Source organism: Crocodylus porosus, unplaced genomic scaffold (genome assembly GCF_001723895.1).
Source record: "Crocodylus porosus isolate Cpor-Errol unplaced genomic scaffold, CroPor_comp1, whole genome shotgun sequence".
NCBI classification, from domain to species: Eukaryota; Metazoa; Chordata; order Crocodylia; family Crocodylidae; genus Crocodylus; species Crocodylus porosus.
The window spans coordinates 16,836,812-16,854,996 of record NW_017728928.1 but is presented as its reverse complement, the minus strand read 5'-3'; the positions used below and the strand labels follow the sequence as shown (position 1 = coordinate 16,854,996).

At 41.8% G+C, this 18,185-nt stretch overlaps 1 protein-coding gene across 1 annotated transcript in view; it reads right to left on the bottom strand.

The window, feature by feature from the left end:
* Positions 1-4,411: 4,411 nt before the first annotated feature.
* METRNL (meteorin like, glial cell differentiation regulator) overlaps positions 4,412-18,185 on the bottom strand; it is a 23,966-nt gene continuing 10,192 nt past the window's right edge. The window contains exons 3-4 of the mRNA XM_019542725.1: positions 6,187-6,246; positions 4,412-5,374 (exon numbers count right to left, since the gene is read on the bottom strand). Of these exons, the coding sequence (XP_019398270.1) occupies positions 5,058-5,374; positions 6,187-6,246 (377 nt within the window). The 3' untranslated portion in view covers positions 4,412-5,057. The remainder of the gene's footprint in view (positions 5,375-6,186; positions 6,247-18,185) is intronic.

Sequence of the window (18,185 nt, the reverse complement as noted above, 5' to 3'; positions counted from 1 at the left end):
TCATGCAGAGCCCCCCATACAGTGTGGGGCAGTGAGGATCGCCCCCCGCCTGGCTGCACGCAGTGAGTCAGGGCTTTTTTTCCCCAAGTGCAGGGAGCTGGGTGGGGTGGGCAGCTATTGCCTGGCTGGGAGAGCGGGTGGGGGATGGGCCTGGCCTGGCTGATTCAGAGATTCAGCAGAATCAGTTCGGGACAGTGATTCAAATCACCAAATCAAATCATTGGCCCCTGAATCCGAAGCAAATAGTAGCTGCTTTGCACAGGCCTACTATAAACCATGCTGACCTATACATCAGAAAATACTTGTATGAGCACAAGGCAATGTTTATGAGCAGACTTGTTTTACTTTTCTGCCATGCTGCACAGCCCTTTACAAAGAAGCCTGAATACAATTTGCTCAAAGTGCTTGGGCCCCAGTAAAATGGGTGGATATGACACAGGAAAATGCTTTTTATAAAGCTGTTTTGTTTTCATCTAAATTCAATATCCAGCCCACACTTGAACGGGGTTCACAATCAAGCTCTGAGATAAAGGCGGCTTTCTCCTTGCAGGGAGGGCAAGAGCAAGATTTATAGGGCTGCCTAGAGAAAGAGCTGCTTTTGCTGCAGCATCCAGAGTATCATACTACAGTTATCAGCTGCTTCTCAGCCCATAGCTGGTAAGATAAAGAGTTACTGAAGTCTGCAAATTAGCTGTGGGGGAGAGGAAGGAAAGTAGGCCAGACCTTGAGCTAGCCAGGGAGCCAAGTTTCAGTTGTTACCAACATAGGCAAGGCTATGACCAGTGAGCTAGAAATAAAAGGCTCTGTCGCCTATCATCCTCTGAACCTGCTAGTCACTGGTGTCAGTATTTGTGCATTTATTTTGGCTTGGAGAAACCTGAAAAGGTCTTTCCTGGTGATTTTATTGTTCTACTTGACAAACATTGCTTCTTTAGGCTGATTTCAAGCAGAACAGCAGGAGCCAACCTGGCTGCCATGCCTTTACTATCTAATTCAACTAGCATCATTGGAAAAGGTCACCAAGGAATGCTCTCAGCCCCAGAAATATGTATGTCCTAATTAAGTACAGCCTAGGCAGAGGGAGTTCCCATACTAAATATGGAGGCTCACCACAAAACAGTCGGTGAGTTTTGACTTATAAAAATTATCAGCAACTGGGAGGTAAACTTGAAAGACTAGATGCACACAACAACGCTACCCACTGGATTATTACAATTTCCAGAGGAACAGACCTGTCTTGCTTTGCAAAGGTAATGCTCATAAGCAGTAATAGGAGATTCATGAAACAAGAGGTCTTATATGGGCTCTAATCAACGAGACCTACTCTCAGTCATTTATCTGAGCAAGTTTATTCTTCCAAAGGGAGAATTTAAGGTTGCTGCCTAAAACACCAGCCACCTGTCTACCAAAATGCTCAAACAGATGAAGCTGCGTTGCAAGCAGCGATAGTGTGCAAGTTAGACACACTGAGACACCTTTCTAGCATGGACAAGGCCTTCGTCTACTGAGCAAAATGTGAACTTTACTTAGATAAAAGCTCTCTCTCCCTTTTGGTAGCCAGCTGTGCTGACAGGTGTCTTAGTCAAGAAGATCTTTCAGGCTACTTGTAGACAAACCAGTCACAATAATCCTCCCTTATTCTCCAAGGGGTTTATGGCTGTGCTAACTCAGAGAACAAACATCTCATTCCCAATCAGGCTGGAACAGGCAAACTTTCCCTTGGGCACATACGATCTATTACGCCTTTAATATTCCGGTTACGGCACCCACATCAGGCTGCCAACCCAACTCCTCCTCACTCGCAACAAGCTTTTAATAACCTTCTATTCATGTAATGCATTCGTTGATGGACTCCTCACCACACCATACAGAGGATCAGAGAGAGAGATTGCAAGGAAAACACTGAACTAATTTTCACTTGCAATCTAAACCATGATTTCACTTTATCTTCTCAAGTTAAGAGGCACAAGCAAAAGAAACCCAGCTAGGCCCTGAAACATGAATCATTATTTATTTGGGTGCCATCAAACTAGGGGAGTCCTAAGCCAAACTAATTCATGTTCACTCTTCATTTATTATTGCTCATAGGCACCGACTTCATGAGTGCTTCGGGGCTCAAGCACCCACCAGAAAAAGTTAGTGGGTGCTCAGCATCCATGAGCTGTGTTGGTGGTGCCAATAATGTGGTGCCACTTCTGGGCATGCGTGGGGCTCAACACAGGAATGCAAAAGGAAAAGAAAAAAAAAAGCATCCATCAGCAAGAACCAAAGTTGGTGCCTATGTTATTGTTTATTGATTATCTTCTTCATCCAAATGATTCCCATTAGATAACAACAAATATGTCTTTCAGCTCTCAAATATGTTAAGTTGTTAGCTCAGTTCAGAACCTAAATGGCTAGAACAAGGAACTACTTTTTCAGATTGTGGGCAGAAGCCTCCCATGAAAAATCATACCTTAGTCTTTACTAAAGCAGTCCATACATTACACATGCCTAGATATCTATATCTATGATGACACTAGGCCAAGCAGCAGATGGAAAATGCAAAAGACATGGTATGCTGGAAAGGGTGTAGCACTACAGTTCAGTCAATGTGCAGTCAAGAAGGATTCAGAACAAGAACAAAAATGTCCTTAAAGGTGTTACTCCTTTTCCAAGAAAAGAGCTGAGCTTTGTAGGCAATTATTGCTCATTCAACCACTCCCTTCAAGTCACCTGCAATTTTATTTATGCAATTGCCATTAGTGTGATGATGAGCATGTGGCAGCCTAAAAGACAAACACAGTGTGTCAGCAATTTGCAAAATAGTTGAAGTGTAACTAAGTGGGAAGGGCAGGTAAAGAGGACATTTGTGAGCTCCTGACCCCTTTTCACTGCCAGGATATGCAAGGACCTTCTTGGAGAATGATGCTCCAAGGACTTAACTCAGCAGCTAGCAGAGAGTTGGTAACACTGGCAGCTAAGGTACCCTACCTCCCCACACGCTGACCCTGGGGAATGTAGTGCAAGACGAGAGAAAAAAAACAAAAAAGGATGATCTTTAAATCCAGACACTGGTATTGGAAATGCAAGCATGAACATCTCTAAACAAGTGAATGGTCACAATTCAACTGCAAACAAAACCATGCTTCCCCACCCCCAAGAGTAAAGGCTCCCTTTGCCTCAGTAGAGATACTTCACTTGCTGTTGCTATTATTGCAAAAGCAGGCTTGAAGTCAACTTAAGATCTCCTCCTAAGCAATCTTGCATTCACATACACGTACGACCTGCAAAGGAATGCTCAGGTCTTGCAAGTGTGGGTTGAGAGAAGGGTTGCACAGTTTTCTCCAAAGGTTGAGGGGGACAAATCCCATGTTGGGATCTCTGCAAGAAGATCCAAATGGGGTTTTCCTGTCTCAGAATCTTTTCTGCCTCGGGTCAATAATTTCAATAAAACCCCAATTATTCCATCACTATTAAATCCTGTAAGATGTTTCTATAAGTATAGCAGCCCATTTTAGAACTTCAGATGTGCATGGGGCTGGGGGAAGTGAATTTTGTATCAATCTGAGCAGCTACTTAAGTTAATTTAGGGGGACAAAGGTAAAACTAAAACATAGGTTTAACTTGATGAATCAGTCCTTGAGTACAGAGAGATCTACAGAATGAGGTCAGAGTTGGGGAGGATTACCTTATAAATAGGAGATTTATTCAGTGTGAGAAGAAAAGAGGGCAATGGGAAATGTACCTGTGGAGGGAACACAGACAAATGTAGAAGAAAACCAATCACCTAAATGACAACTGTCCAAAGAAAGAGTTAAAGCATATTGGGCTATAGGTTACACAGCATGTTATCACTGCTTGAGGGAAAACTATTGTATTCATGTTGAGACACTGACAGACAAATCAGTCCTCTTAAAAAAAAAAAATCATTTTCCACATAGAACAGGAAGGGAAATGAACCTGGCCCTGTGCCAGGTAACCAGGTTGTCGCCGTATTGGTTTAGAAGCAAAAGGAATCAGAACGTGGCAGAGGTGGTATCTTTTATTAGACCAACTAGATACTTGCAAAAAAAAAATTGCCCCTGTGATGTCTTAAAGCTTAGCCACTAGCAAGGATGAGGTTGGGGGAAATACTTGTTTTGCAGCGGTTCCCAGAATAGCCTACTGAATGGCAGAGTGCAAAATTCAGGCATCTCGCCTAGGATAGGTGCCTTTAAGACTTCAAAAAGAATTGATCCCACTTCCATTTGAAAAAATACTGTGGTTTCCAAACCAATCACAGGCACTCAGACTTCATTGTCTCTATTCAAAGCAGCCACAAAATAAGCAAGGAATAATCTTTAGCCCAGTGACACTTGATCCAGATGCACATCAGGAGCAGCAGAGCTTGCAAAATATGGAGAAGGAAAATAAGTCATAACAAAGCAGATCAAATCCAGGGACCTTTATTTCTCTGGAATGGAAACAAATTTACCAGCCTGGACAAAAAGCTGCAGGTGGCGATTTGTACATTCTTTCAAATTAAAAACAAAAAACAAAAAAAAACACAGGAGTTTGGCTCCATAAATTTCTGTCATAACAAAAAACTTTGAATTGTACATCAAGCTTTTTACAAAGCATCAACATTAAGATGGTTTTACCGTGTTCTACCACATTCTTTACCATTTATACAGAATATGCCATACCAAATGCTACATCAGCTTAAGACATTAGTATTAAAGAGATATAAAGGCAGTTGTTTTTGTTTTTTTACTGGGAAGGGTTTAAGACTTGGTAGGTTTCTTTGCTTGTTTTCCTAAGAAACTTGCTAAAAAAATATAATAATTTAATTCATAGGGACAAGATTGGTTAAAATTCCAGCCTTGGTTGCTTGGCAGCCTTCCGAGCTCGTACCTCTGTTGCTTCCATTAGTGTAACAGCCTCCCTTGGCCACAGGGACATCCCATGTGGTTCTTCCACTCTGCTCACCAGATCTCCTCATTCTTTCAGATCAGTTTTTTGTTCAGAACGCTCACTGTGGCTGGGAAGCAGTTCCAGCCGAGTGCTAAGAGCAATCTGCAGCCAGATGGAGGATTTCAGTCCGGGCCAATTTCACAAGGGTTTAGCCCTTTGTCCTTTGCTTCTTTGTACATCCTTTGGAAGTCTTTGAAACGAGGGGCACAGCCTAACCGGGCTTCCCCAAAGTGCATGCGTCCCGTGAAGAGGAAGTCTCCATCTCCTGGTTTCACCCCACATTCCAGCAGGGTCTTTATTTGCCCTCGCCAGCTCCCACTTTCCTCTGAGGGCTGGAAGACTTTGCTCTTCTGCCTGTAGAGTCTGCTTACGCTGACATCTATTACGGACTCTTGCTGTTCTACCTCATTTGTTACATCTTGGATGGAACCTCTGACAACTGGAGACAGAAGAACGAAATGAAGTGAGGGTTACGTGCAAATGCTTTGGGAGAGTTGGGCCCAAATTCAGTTCTGAAGCAGGCAGCTTCAGTGAAGTTAGTGGGGAAAACACATTTATTACATCAGTTTGAATTTTGGCCCAGTAAGTTCAAGGGCACAGTGTTTGTATTAATAATCCTTACAGCACATCTTCAAAACTCAAAAGCCAAACTGTCTACATTACTTTAAATTTATGCATGAGGAAGTTACATTAGAAATCACGTTCAAGAAAGAAGAGTTCTACCAAAGTCAAAAGCACATTTAGAACATTCCCAATTTCTCCCTCTCAATATAATTTGTTTGTTGCTACCATTACAAATACTAGCTGAACATTAACTTTCCCCCTTTAGAAAACAGACATAAAAACAGCCATCTGAGCCTTTGGTCTTTTGTCAGTAGTCCATTTTGGAACATCAAGGGGAAAATACCCATTACATGCCCCCAAGAAACCTTTGAACTTCTACCTCCATTGTTGTTGCTTGGTTCTTCTTTGTTCTCTATAGAAAGGACTAGCCAAATACAATGGCTTTAATTGAGGCCCTTCATGTCACCTCCTATAAAAATGTTCTCCTTCTCTGTTCTCTTTGTGCTGCCTTGGACACAGTTTGTTTACTGCAAGCAGACAAAGTTTCCAGTTTGTTGCAATTTGGTGTCTACATTTATCACTGTTTGCAGAGGTTTCTGTAGTCAAATCCAGCAGGCGCCAGATTAAAAGTAGGGAGGGAGAGGGCAGAGTGGGGAAGTAGAAACAGAAGAGAAAGAAGATACTCACCAAAATCACTAGTGCAGACAGCCAAGAGGACTTCTGTATCGCTGCAGGGTCGGCAGGGGGCTGGAGAGAAAGGGGCAGAGTTAATAAGAGACAAATTATGGGTTCATTCTTGTTATTTAACAAGTGGTTTACGTGAAAATGACCCTCAAATACTCAGTGCTTTATAAGCTAAGAGGTTGCAAGTTCCTCAACATCATGCATTGTATAACAATGTATACATTGATTAACCTACGTCTACACACAGGTGGCGGGTGGCAGCACATTATGTTTGGATTTAGATGATTTTATAGGTCTATTTATAGTGTGATGCACTATAGAATTCAAAGCCCTTGTAAAAGATCTGAAGATCACGTGGCATTTAAACTCTTACAGCAACGTTTTTTTTAAAATGATTTGTATGAAATGTGGTAGGGCTATTTCACCAGGATATTCAGTTAAAAAAAAAACAACAACAACAACGTGTCTGACTACATCAAGACACAGTGGAAACTCAAGACCATATCTGTTAAAACTCAAGCAGTACAAAGACCATTTCCTGTACTGCAGGAAACATTTTGGTATCTACAGTGATCTAATCAATGCAAGAATGTGATTCTGCTTTGTACTCAGCCAGCTATTTCTGAAGAGCAGGTACTGTAGTTACAGTACAGATGTTTCTATAATACCCTACTGAGTTGAGAAATCTGCTTACTATCAGGGTCTACCCTACCTGGTGATGCTAATTAAGGCTACCCACTGGAAGCCTGAGGATCAGAATACATACTTTTTCCTTGATGTCACTTTAAGGGGGCACTTGATATCAGTCAGCCATACAATTCACCCTGGATTATTATAATAACCATTGCTGCTGATAAACTGAGCTCACACAAAGACAAGGACAAGTGTAATTGTTTAGATAATCCACAATCAAGACAAATTAAAAAGTCACCCAAAATCAGCATCTCAAACTCTTATTTACAAACTTCACAAGCTGTCACCCTTACAATCACCCTCTACTCAGGCAGGTATTTTACTGTACTAAGTAGTACATTTGAACTAGTCTAAATGATGCTTAGCTGGCCCCTAAGATACTTAACTATTACCCTTCCTTCTAAACAGTATAACTATTCTTTAACATAAGACACAGCAAATCTATTTTATGTTTTCCAAGGTCCCATAGAAACAGTCGTTCAAAGAGGAGGATTACAGCTCCAAAAGAACCAGATTTCTCCAGTCAGATGATTAATACACAGTGTAATACACAGTTTAATAGGATTAAACAGAATGTAAAATGCACATTTCTGGGCAGGGGAGATTAAGGGAATAACTCTTAAAGGGTGATAAATTCTGAAGAAAGAAAAACTAGTGGTGGGCAAAGTGGTTTTGACAAAAAACAGCCAATCTGACCAATCACCTAAATATATGAACAAAAAATGTCAAAGAAATGTTTGAGTGTTCTGCCCTTTCCCAGCTTTTTAATGCTTCTTTGTATGTTTTTGCTTTAGGGCTAGGTCTGGAAACACAAAAATGTCATGAGAAATGCCTATCAGTGGATCTGATCAGCCAGAGTCAAGATCGTAACTGAAATCACAGAAGAAAGCCTGAACAGGAGATTCCTAACAAAGTGATTTTGATCAGGGCCCTGCCCAGAATAAGCTTCTAATGTTCACCCAATAATGGAAAGTAACACACATTATTTCCATGACATCCTACTGTGGAAATATTTCATTGATTCAAAAGCCAAATTCATGCAGATGAGATTGAGGAAAGGAAGAGAACAATATTAGCTAACAAACTTAATACTGGTTCTTGAATTCAGCTGGGTTTTAATGGGATCTAACAAGTGCTGAAGTTAATCATATGGTTAGGTGTTGCACTAGCGAACCATTTGAGATGGAGGCAAACCCTACAAGATTTTCTTAAAGATCAGTGAAAAAAGTTATTTTAGAACCAAACATCCTCTTACAACCTGATGTGAGAACCAACTGTAAGAAGTGCTAGACCACTTGTGTTCTCAAATGAGTAAGAAAAACAGCAGCATTAGGGATGAAAAATAAATGAGACCTTAAAAGATTTCTCCCATATTAATAGACTAATATTAGTAATAAAGGTAAGGGCACTTGTTTGTTCATTTTAAGTATGGATCCAATTCCCTTCAATATTAAGGTCTCAGAAACATGGATGTTGAAGGACAGCATCCTAACTTCTCCTTTTTGAACAATAAACTAGAATTGGGAGTTCAGTATTCTCTTTCAGCTCCAGGCTGACTTGCTCGAGTTTGGTTGTGATACTCCACAGTGACAATGCCAAGCAAATCCAGAGCACCATGCTCCAGTGTCCCTATCCCCCATTCGCCAATTGTATTAGGTGCATCAGGTATATCTTGCAAGGGTAACATCCTATATGTATATACCTAGCTGTGAGTGGGAGATGAAAAAAGATTGCTGAAGACCAACCATGAAAAGCAGAAGACAAACAGTCAATCAAATGAAAACCTTACCATATATTCCCACAGAGAATGAAAATACAAGAGTCAACACCTGGGAATTTTTTTTTTTTTTTTAATAGGAGCATTGCTAGTAAAGGGAATAAAACTTTTGATCATATGTTAAATTAGTGCTGAACTGCAGAGGTTCAGTAATTAACATTGCCTGAAGGCTGCTGAGTGACTGTATGCTTCCCCATCCAAAGTCAGAAGGCCTTACACACCTTAAACCAATCCTGAAATGCAGACAGCATGTTTACTTGCATCAAAAATGTAAAATATCTATGTAGTTCCAGGAGAAGTCATTTTATGGAGAAACCTGCAGAGTTAATAGAAAAAGGCCCTGTGTTCACAGTAGGACAACGTTCTCCCTTCACCTCGGGTTGTGTCCCTTTACTTGCTGAGCAAGTTTTATGGCTCTCTGGGTCCCCTCTCTTGCACAAAAAAACGATCTGAACCAGTAACAAAAAGAAACCAGCTTGAACCACTTGGATTTCTTTAAACTCAGTAATCCAAAAAAGCCTTAATTCATGCAGCAGAGGGAAGAGGGGGGGAGCAACATCTTACTGAATCCCTCCAAAGCCCAGATGCCTATAACTCAACTACACCGCTTGTGGCATAATGCCTGCATTGTGCAGGTCGGCTGCCAAATCTACTGGGAATTCCTTTGATGGATTTTGACAGTATCCTGACCTGAAGTAACCTGAGGCAGCCCCCCCAGCAAGCGTCTCTGAAGGCCTCTCTATTCACTTCACTGTGGAGGGGGATGTAATTACATCATTCCTTACGAGCCAGCAGTCATGTCCCAGCTGCTTTGAGCGATTTGCCCTCTGAACCTGATGTTACTGAGGAGGACATGGTGATACTAACAATAGACTGCACTTGTTGGCCAACAGACTTGTTGAACATGTCTCTCTGTCCTTCCCAAGGGGAGGGGAAGATAGACAGGGAAAGAGAGAGATGTGGCTAAATTACAAATATAAGTGATCACAGTACTAAGCTCAAAGAGCTCTCCCATAGCCAGAGAACAGTACAAGGAGGTTTGGACAAAATCTCTTTTGACCTAAAAGGCAAGAACGAGGGACTGTAAGGGACCTCACTGGCCATCGAGTCCAGTCTCTGTCCAATACTAACACAGCATTTTGCACTATCAAATTTGTGCTCTGTCACTGTGGATTGACAATGTGTTGCAATTTACAAGAATGCTGCTCTTTGACAGGAGACAGGAAAGACGTCCCTTTAAAGCAGAAGTGGATTGGTTTAATGCACAGTGACTGCAAAAAAATACCTTACTGAGGAACATCCTTTGGTTTTATTAAAAAGTAGGAGTGTGTGCATGCATGTGTTATGTGGGAGGTAGTGCTGGTTTGTTTGTACTTCAAATTGCCGAAAGTTGCTACAATCACACATTATACGCGTAAGTTAGATACACACTCGTGTTAGCTTTACAACCCAATGGCAGGACCCAAGCATGGTTGAAGCTCCAATCGGAAAAAGCTAAATTCATGAAAAATCACCACTATTGCTGCTGGCAATCTAAATGACACTGCTACAGATTGAATGGGCTCCGGGGACCCCACTGCTTTCTATGCTGGCATTAGCACAGTGTGGGTGATCCTGCACTACAGCTGCCCTTATTATGCCAATTCTGGGGTTTAGAGTCAGGGACCATCACCAGCACTAGCTTCGTATGGAAGAAAAAGCCACAAAGTTGACCTGCAACTACTGCAATCCTAAACTTATTCAAAAGGATGCCACTGAACAACTCTTTCCTGAAAAGCCAGAAGGGCTTGCCTTCTGCAAAGAAATTTCAAAATACATAGATATTCCTCACTTAGTCTCTTTTTACTTGAAAGAAAGATCTGATTGACAGTGGACCAACGATTCTGTCCATGGGGAGGAGTGTTTAAAAAAATACAAAAAGCAAGCAGCAAAATATTCCTGTGACATGGCCCAATTCTACTCTTAACTACTGTCAGAGTAGCCCCTTATTTAACCTTTTCCCCAAGACATCCTCTTAAAAGGGAAAAGCTGAACAATTCCAACATGAACCTGAAGGTCTGAAAGGCTGCTACTTTGTACCAATGGCAGCCAGCATTTTCTGGAGAAGTGTTGTGGTTTGTCTTATGCCACTAAATAACTACATCTGCCTTTCATTCCGTTTGGGAAGCTCTAACCCACTCTGGAGCTCAAGGGGTGATGGGCAGCAACACAAGGTAGGGGAACCCACAGTACTAGCTACAGAAATCTGAAGCAGTGATCTAGAAAAGCCTTCACCTCTCCTTATCCCAGGGATCTTTAGCAAGTCAGTCTCCAAGATACACCTGACACCATTCTGAAATGCTGCCCAAAACTGCATCACTGCACCTGGACCCTGAACTGATGCAAACACGTTAGTTGTAATCTCGTGTCAACAGAACAACATCCAACACACCTGCACTTAGTGGAATACCTGCAGCCACACAAATCACATTTCAACTACATAACAGAGACAGAACAGCTGTATAACACAGAGAGCTTCTCCACACCTGTGGCAGAACTTCGCGATGCTCAGTGGAGCCCTCTTGTCACTCCCTTGTTTTATAGTGTTTTCCTGTCCCTTGCTTGGGTAGCATTACATGAGCCTCTGCAAACTGCACCATTCCCCAACTAGTGTTTCAATATGAAAATTCTAAACTGGACAGCAAATGTGTAGCCATGGAGCTTGTGTTAAATAATATCACCACTCAGAAGACACAGGTTTGAAAGTGACCATGCCCCTTAGATCAACCGAACGCAATTGTCACGCATTTGACGTACCCGGGACATATTCCCCCACAGCACAGTACATTGGCTCCAGTAGAGCGTCTGGAACTCACAGCTCCCAGCTTCAGTGCGGAAGAGCTGCGGTGCAGGGCTATGCTGAAGACAATAAGTAACTTCAAAGAGGGATGCAAATGGCAACCCAGAGCAAAAGGTCATGAATGAAGATGTTAAGCTCAGCTGAAGAAGAGAGTTGCCAATGCATGATACCCAATATCTAGCATGTGTGACTGGTGAGGAACCAACAGCTGCAGCCTGATCTTGTCAAAAGCATGACACAGCAGCATACAAAGAGTCAGAGCCTGGAAATGAGGACTGAGATTTGTATTGAAGTTCCAGACTTCTGCTCACGTGAAAAAACACCAGCTCCAGACAAGCGAAATAAGACAATTATCTAGTCTTGATGGACAGAATGCAAACCAAGATACTTATTTGGGGTTTTTATTTAAAAAAGGTAAGGTTAAAACAAAAAAAAATAGCTCCTTTTCTTTGGCTTGATTTTTGAATGTTCATTTTAACATGCATAAATTCGAAAGGCTTAAGCAGGGACGAGGCTGTGGTATTTATTTTCCAAGAGCAATTTAAACCATTGGATAAATGTTAATGAAATTCAGACTTTCATATACTGTGGCATGGTTTATGCTAAGAGGACCAAGTTATTTCCACTTCCCTGCTTGTAGAGGGGAGGAGGAAAAAAAACCATGTTCTAAACTTTATTGTCAGAGACACGACAACTTACGTGCTCTGAGAAACGTAAGACCATAAATCAGACCTTATCTTTTAATAAAAATGTATTCCAAGAGAGCATTAAAGCCCTAAGTACCAAAGAAATCTATCAAAATTAAACCGGTTTTTGATGAAGGAATTTAGTGCTAGATAAGCCCTGTTTGCAATACCGTTTTTAAAATTAAATTGACTTGGTAGCTCCAGAAGCAACTATGCATCTTCAATACATCTTTAGAGGAAGGAGGGTTAACCCCTTTCAGCTGTTCCTGGCTACAGCACACAGCCTAATAAAACAGATTAAAAGTGAACTAGAGCCACTAGGAGATTTTATTCAAGCAGCATAATACAGAACTACCTTCAGGCCCAGCCCAGAGCAAGGGATCATATATAAACTACACCTCTCAGGAGTCATCCTGACCTGCACTGTGTCCCAAGACACCCTCCCGCAATGCAATTCCTCTCCATAATCCCATCTTCTCGAGGATGAAGTAAATTATTGTAACCCTTGAAAAGGAGCATCTTACTTCCCAACATTACACACATACTTGCCATGGGCCAACAGATAAGGACAAAGCCAAAATTCTGCTAAAGCCCTGCTATTTATTTCACTGCCTGCCTGTTCTGTGGGGAATCATCATGGGGGCTGTCAGACATGTAGGTTCCTGCTCTAACTCACAGCACTTCACAGAAAGCACCAAGAGTTAAAGCGACCCCTCCCCAACAAACGTTCACCGTTGGGTCAGGGGAGCGGAGGAATCTAGCTCCACTTTGGAGCCAATCCTTGAAGACCTGCCTGTCAGCAGCCTTTCCCCCAAAGCTGTGTCCTCCTTCCCCCTTGCTCTGGTGCTGTCTGCAGGACAGGAGGGTGCTCTGAGTGGGTTTTCCTCAACCTGAACTGGTGAGGGGGTGGGTAGATTGAAGTCCCTCCTCCTTCCCACCCTAAGGCAGACAGACATGCAAACCCCAGTGCCCTCCCTTCCTGCAAACAGCACCAGGGGTGAGACAGGGCTGGGCTGCATCAGCCCAGCCCACTTCGGAGCACCTTCATCTGAACCCTCTTTACATGAGGGTCAAGGCACTTTTAAGGCACTTTGCAGCCATGCACTTCTGTCAGAGGATGGCTGTAAAGTGCTTTCAAGCGGCCGATCGCATGGCAAATGTCACTTCTGTCAGCTTCCTGAAAGAGCCTGGCCCAGCCAAACAAGAGTGAACTTCTTTCTTCCCCACCAGGCTAAAAGAGGTGCATTGAGTTAGGATTAAATTCAGTTCTCTGCTCCTGCACCTCAGATGTTGCCTCACCATCATTCCTGGTACCATATAAAACCTTTCTGCCAGACCCTTCGGAACAGAGGTAGTTGCACGTCATGAATGCTTTACTGAATTTAAAACCACTTGGGTAGATGGATTTTTCAGCTAAATTCTTTCTGCAGTATTTCTACCACAGAAGGCCAAGTTTACCATACCATTTTGTTACAGAAGCAAATGTTTAACAAATGTTTTTCTACTCTTTCCCTTCCTCCAGCTACAATTGGAGCAAATCCACTGTGTATTTCAACTGCCGAATCCAAAGAAGATACTAGTATGAAGCCATGATATATATGGGTTTATCCCACAGATAAGTTAAGTTATTTCCAGAACCTATCAGCCATCCCCTCACATAAGCAGTATCTTCCTAAGTGATATAAAGGTTTTGACTTTCAAGTGCATGGGTAAAACTTGTGGTCCTTACTAGTCATGTATTAGCAAAAGGTGTACATCATCTAGATTTCCCCTTTCCCTAACCAGAAGGTCCACAGGAAATGCTCTTGAACAGCCTGACTAACCTCCCACATGCTGGAAAAAGGAAGCGTACTGGGACATGTACCAGTTGAGCGATCCCATCTTCCATATCAGCTGTTGGCTACTGCTAGTCTCATCTCTTTGAAGCTTTCCTGGTTTTTGGCCGCTAGAAAGGGAAGGGCCATTCTGCCCCTCCCTACCCACCAGCTTTTGTTTCCTTCTTCCCATACATATTTCTACTGCTACTTTTGCTAAGATTCAGCAGTTTGAATCTCGTTTATTCTACAGATTTCTGAACAGCTACAGTGACTAGAATATTGGCTTCGCTCTGTAGCTTCATAAAAAACCATGAACAGGAGCAGAGATGTTGGAGGCACTGCGTTCAAGACAATGATGCTTATTAGAAGGGCTAGAAAACCAATCTTAAAACTTAAATTCAGTAAAAAAATAATGACTTAGCCTGTCCCCTCTCAACACCCAGTCAAGAGGGAAGCCTTCCTTCTTGGTATTAGCTGTATGTAGCCTGTTTCAGGGTCTGAACACGAATGAACTCACTGTAGACTTCAGAAAAATAAAATGATGCATGAAGGTTTGTTTTTTTTTTAAATTAAGAGGAACTGTTTCCTTTAGAAAGGTTTAAAAAAAAATCTTTCCATGAGATGTCATGTGCAGTTGACAGGATACGACTAGTAGGGCATCCATTTCTTGCTCCTGAGTGCTAATGAAATTGTACAGTAAATCAGATGTTCTGCTCTAGTTTCAAAACTTTCCCTTTGCCCTCTGGCATTGGTATAATAAAAACTGGAAAGAGCTGGTACCGATTAACAGTTTGGAAACTGGCCAGGAATTTTACACCCCCACACTCTGAATATGCAGCATGGAATGGATCGGAATTAAATGACAAGAAGCTGGTTAAAGTTAAACCCTGTAAGTGAAGTAGTTAAAGATCAAAGATTAAGTGAGTCTTAATGCACACAAAAACATACATGAACACTCTTATTTGTGTTTCTAGAAATGAAATTCCTTTCCACGTGTGGGAGAGCTCTAGAGGAGCAAGTTCAGTTCTTATTTCAAAGTAATTTCTTGTTTGATAAGCCCTCAAGGAGGCCTGCATATAGGATAAAGAAAAGCTAACTCAAACTGTTTTTTAAACCACTGCTACTCTTGATGACCATATTTATCTCCCAGTTCACTCCCCAAAAATTACATGCTCATTTCTTCTGATTTGCAACATCAGGGCTTAATGGATTCATACAGCAAGAAAACCAGTGCAGATTTCTTCATTGTAATAAGATTGTGCTTTCATACCAAACCAACCTGATTTTACATGAGTGTAAAGGACAAGGTGTGCAGAGCAAGTAGAAAGGAGGTATAAAGAGCTGGAAGTATTGGAGTGAGGTTGTAACCATGATGATCCAAGAATTATGCAAGAAGCAAAGATTTTTTTGTGAGCGATATCTTTTAGCAGACCAACTGCATGGCTGAGACAAAAATTAGACAAGCTTTAAATGCAAGGCATTCTTGTTTGGCAAAGCTCTATGTTTACACTGCACAAACATAAGCAAATCTGGAAGGACTAAGGCAGTGAAGTCAATCCTTAGATGCTCTTCCAAGAACCTGTGCTATATAATACTGTATAATATCTTCTTCCTAAAAAATAGTGTGGAAACGGGTTAAAGCTAAAGAATTTTCTTTCCTGCAAAATGACATACCAGCACATGAAAACTGACTATTGTTACAATAGTTAACAAAGTTTTACTCCTCCAGAGCAAAATAAAAATACAAATCCCTCTCCCTCCTTTGCTCCTATCTTTTCCCTAACAACAGCCTCAGGAATTAGCAAACTAAACAGTTTTGTAGAGCAAGCATGGAGCATTATTAAAGACTGCCAAGCAACTCTGTTGGATTGCAATTCCATTTGTGGGTCTATCTTCTGTAATACATAAAGGTCAGAGCAAAGCAGAACCCCAGCTGCCTGGATAATACACCTGACTGCTTATTGGTTTTGACTGCCCACTGAGTTGAAAAATGTTTAGTGTATTTGTGGCCAGTCTGGCAAAAATAAGCTATTTTCTTATACCCTCTCCCCTGCAGCTGTGCGCTTATCATTACAACTCTATTGTCATCTTGTCTGCTCACTGAAGAAGGAGAATGTAATGTGGAGTTAAAAAAAAGGGGGGGGGATCTAGCACCATAATCCCTATAGATCACTTCAGACAGGTTACGGCATGAAGCACTCTTAATAACGTAACCCCCAAAAGTTGTTTTTTCTAAAACTAGGTCTTCCATCAACTGCTTTACATACACTCAGGTCCCAGCAGAATTCTTTACTTGAATGGGAGAAGTTAAAACTGTTTGCATTATCTTCACTTCAGAGGTGTACCTTGGGATTGCCACATTCTCTACACAAATAGCAGGGGAGGGAAACATCCCTTACTAGGGAGCTCATCACTTCAACCTCCGCACCCCTGCCAATTACTGCAAATGTGGCCAGAGTCGTATGAATCACCCACAGGTTCCTGGTTTTTCAAACCTAATCTCATTGTAGATTCCCTATTTAGATGAACGTAGACCTAACAAAGACCTGTCAATTCTAACTCGATTCTCACCAGTAACAGCAGATTCAGTGTTGCTACCTTCTCATCTACACCCTGAAATTTCTGCTTGAATTAAAAAGTAAATGTCATAGCTGTATTTCATTCTTTAGCAATTAATATGCCTCTAGTTTGGTCTCATCTTTTGTGCACTGGTAAAACAAATTAGCTTTATTGAGCAGCTTGTGAGAGAACTGAATGAGCAAGGGGGGAGAAGAGGGATGAAGAACAATTCTCACCCCTAATGAACCATCACTCTCATCTCAAAATCTGCCTCAAATACCACACAGCTGAAGGCAACTACTGCACAAGCAACTGCTCCTGAAGTGCAGCTTTATTTGTGTGCAACTCACTTGCATAATGAACACTTGGCGGGTGAAGTGCTATAAAACATGTTCTGTGTGGACTCGGGTGGGCCCGAATAGGAGGCTTCTTTTTACCCTGCTTGGGTAGAGTAAAGCATTTAAGACATGGAGCTTTTTTTTTAAATCTTTGCTAATGTTTACAGAAAACCAGTTGGGAGATTCCAGAAAGGAAGAAATGGTAAAAAACCAAACCAAACCAAACAAAATGAATAAATAATACTAGGGAAGGATTTGAAATTTGAATGCATCTTTACTAGAATTAATCCTGTGCAGACAGCTGGGAAAGACACAAATATGCAAACACAAGTGGTTTGTGTTAATCCATACAATATCTTAAATATATTTCTATAGACTCTATAAGGGGGATTCCCAATTTCTGCACTAAGTACAGACAGTCAAAAAGCTTGAGGCTGAACCAATTTAGTCTTCACAGGTTAGTCTAAGCTGTGTAGACTGAACTGATAAACAAGTGAACAGACATTTACTTTTGATTCCACAAATGCAGCTACATGCCTGCAATGGCCCAAGACAGAAGCTGGTGGGGGAAGATGGAGGAGAAGGAAGGGGACGGGAGGGGAGGGGAGGGGATAGAGCATGCCTCCCTGCTCAACTGGAGCAGACAACTTTGGCCAAAACTAGCCTGTCCACCCTATGAGGGGGAGTTTGCAGGGGAGGTGCAAACCATGCTGGGGGACTATAAGTTAACTTGAATCTGGAGGGGGGATCTGAGCCAGAAGTTCAATACACTGACTAATCTAACCCAATTAAATCTGTTACTACATCCATCCAGGTTTATCTTAAACTGGTTTTGGCCATTTTGAAAGCAATTAGTGTACTGTTCTTCTGTTGCGTTACAGATTTGAACCACCTTCTGATCACTTATACTGGTTTGCGTGTAAATTTGTTGGCCCTGAGATTCACTAGGAACTGAAGTGCAGTTCTCACAACCTTCCATACTGGCTCTTCCTGAAGAATTGGCTGGCGCTCTCATCTAACGATCTCTTTCTTCCAAATCCCTGTGAAAATTATGGGGGCTTTCAAGTTAAAATGTTCCAGGAGGCTCTCTCATTTCCACCAGCTCATCTGCAAGTACAGCCAATAAGTGCATACTGAGAAGGCATCCTCATCATTATTACACCAAGGCCCTCTGATCCTGCAAATACCTAGGTATATGCAAGTGTTCTCAGCCTGAAGTTAGTCACAAATTTAAGTGCTTGCCCCATGGGTTTTCACTCAAGGAAGTAATGTTAATTCACAGCCAACTGGGGG